The 2848-nt window shown below is 47.5% G+C and overlaps 1 protein-coding gene across 1 annotated transcript; it reads right to left on the bottom strand.

Annotated features, from left to right (window-relative positions):
- Window positions 1-229: 229 nt before the first annotated feature.
- LOC108103784 lies at window positions 230-2305 on the bottom strand. Its single transcript, XM_017209415.1, has 3 exons — window positions 1908-2305; window positions 1284-1836; window positions 230-1216 (listed from the first exon to the last, which is right to left on the bottom strand). Exons 1-3 carry the CDS (start codon window positions 2303-2305, stop codon window positions 230-232), a joined length of 1938 nt encoding a protein of 645 aa, XP_017064904.1.
- Window positions 2306-2848: the final 543 nt, after the last annotated feature.

Genomic DNA, 2848 nt, shown 5'->3' on the forward strand with positions numbered 1-2848 from the left:
GATAGATCAAGGAGACTTTGAAACTTCAGTATTAAAAATCATTTCTTTTACGGTTTTAAAGTAAATATTTTATTTTAGTAAGTCTCTAAGTATAGGATTTAGTAATCATATTCAAAAAAAAAAAACAGATTATGATATTCTTAAACTTAAACCTTTCTTAAGTTTTCAAATCAAATGCTTGGAAATATTAAGTTTTTAGTAATATTAAGAAAGATTAGTTAGCCATTTCCTAAGACTGATGCACCCAATCCAGCCAGCGGCGAAGTCTGCCATCCCATCGCCTTGAGAGAAGTTCCAGAAGGAATATCCCAAAGGCCAGGACAATCACAAGTCCATGAATGCGATAGGCCCCGGCCATGATTTTGTTGGTAATCCCCAGCAGAAGATCTGGATCATTGGCGGCAACATTATCTTTGTCCGCAAACTGCAGATACTTTCGTTCGATATGAGCCATCACCCCGGCACTCAGAAGCTGTTTTATCTTACGATCCACGGCCGGACGGAGAAAGGATCGCCTGGGAAAGTAGATGACCAACTGGTATATATAGATTGGTTTGCGAATGAAAGTTAGTTGGCTGGTGTTCCGATGCTTATTATTCCAATAGGCCAGATTGCTCATCAGCGAGATTGTGGTGAGTCTTTCGCTCGATGCCGACCTCTGGACCCGTTCAAATCGGGCTGAAAATGATTCGCCCAGGCGATGGGTAAGATGCAGTGGATAGAAATCATGATAGCCATTCGATACTAGGGTGTAGTTCTCCCTGATCAAGCCACCGATATCCTCGGGCAGCGGACGATGACGAGAGACGCGAAGGACATCGAAGAGTCGCGCCTGATAGGCACACCGCAGCACCAAAGTGAGCAGTAGCCAACTTGCTAGAAGGTAACGCAGGAATCCTGTACCAGGTAGCCGGTTATCGGGTATCGGATTGCCAATGCTCACCAAGTACAGATTCTCCAAAGGATGGCTAATAGGCAAACGTGATCGGAGACCACAGGTACTTACCACCGCCAGCACCAGGATCGTGATAATCACACCCCAAACTTTGCCACGAAACGGCAGGATCAACGGTCCAAAGCGACCAAGATACCTTTCCCTACGCACCACCATCACGAAATGATTCTGATCGTACACCGTCGACCTGGAGAAGTGCCAGCGGCGTTTGTCCGAGCCACTCAAACCACCGACGGCTATAGCCACACTTCCATCCGCCAGCTAAAATTCGATTGGAAGGTTAGCTGAACCAACCCATCATATCCCATCCCATCCGATCCGAACTCACCTGAGCAAAGCAGCCGGAAACGTTGCCCTCGCCAAAGATCTGGCTAGGCTCGTGGGGCATATAGAGACGGATCTGAAAGCGTAACGCCTTGGCCAGCAGTTGAAGTAGATCCCAGTCAATCCCGGAAAGATCCTGCGCTGGAATTGTCTCGTTGATTGGTGGTAGATCGTTGTGCCGCTTGTACATGAAATGCGGTGGCAAGTGATTGGCGCCCACATTCAGTGGACAATCCCCAAGGTGGCCATGACGCACTGGATACAAATCGGGCATATCCTGCATTGGTTTACCGGTGATCCTATCAAAATGATTAATCCGACGAACCGTTATGCCAGGTCTGCAGTTCGTCTTGAAGAGCTTATAGCTGTAGGTGGACACGGTGCCGTCCTCCATTTGGGCCACCACCACCACATTGACGAACAACATTCGCAGATTAAGGGCAATGATTCGACCAACGGTCTGGTTAATAGTTTCCGGACTCTGGAACTCCGTCACCACCACCACGGAAAAGAACTCGCGCTCCAACCACTCGTCGGAGAAGTTAAACACATGACCTCTACAAAAGTAAAAGGAAAAATGCTTAAACAAAGGTTAAGGAAAGATCAAGAACAAAGAACTGCGCCTCACTGGAAAGCGGTGTAGTCTCTGACCACAAAGAGGGTGTAGTCCCAGGAGGTCTCCTCCGGAGTGCCACTGTGCAGCAGGACAGCAAGATCAGGGGGAAGGCTCTCCAGGATCTGGTCAACGAGCTGTCGCTGACGATGGGCCAGGTCATGGGAACACTGCAGACAGCTCTGGCGGATGACTAGGGTGTTAATTCTTGTAGCAATGTAGCTCCTGGTCAAATAACCTATGGCACTAGACAGTCGTCTGGTGTTCAACTCATTTTCCAGATTGCCCAGAGCAGATGGGATGAGCAAATCCTTACCAGGAACCTTTTCATGCTTCTGTTCCTGTCCCCAGGCCCAAATCGAAATCCCCAGCAGAAGACAGCCGGAGAACAGCCAGTGGATAGCGAGGCGCATGACTGAATGCCAGGAATAGCAGAGGGCAAAGTAGGACTCCAAGTGCCAGGACATCTGAGAAATGGTGCTAATGTAATTGGTGATAGTACTTAGCTGATATGCAACGCAGTCCGAGGTCGCTCGCAGATGTTAATTAATTGCTGATAGTCCTAGGATTCCCATATCGATTGGCAATATTTCACAGGAAGAGATAACTTTTCGAATGTCCTTGCTGAACGGCAGACTTTACTATGCTTTAAGGAAGTAGTAGGAAAATGTTAGTGCATTTTATTACTAATTAAATTTCACATTGCATTCAGGCTTTAACCTAACACCAGGTATAAAGACCATGATGCCCATCCAAGATAAACCTCTCTTTTGATCTCATGGAGTCCAAGGAGCTGCCAAGGACGGAAATAGAAATTTACGACCAATTGGACGGCTTTAAATTGAGTCAAGGCATTCTCTGCACCACCCACGACTTGGCGACACCCATCTACAGGGGTTTCGCCATCAGTCATGAGCCATGAGCCATGGCCAAAAGAAAAGGAGCAGGAGGAGGAG

This window comes from Drosophila eugracilis, unplaced genomic scaffold (genome assembly GCF_018153835.1).
Source record: "Drosophila eugracilis isolate 14026-0451.02 unplaced genomic scaffold, ASM1815383v1 contig_408, whole genome shotgun sequence".
Lineage (NCBI taxonomy): Eukaryota > Metazoa > Arthropoda > Insecta > Diptera > Drosophilidae > Drosophila > Drosophila eugracilis.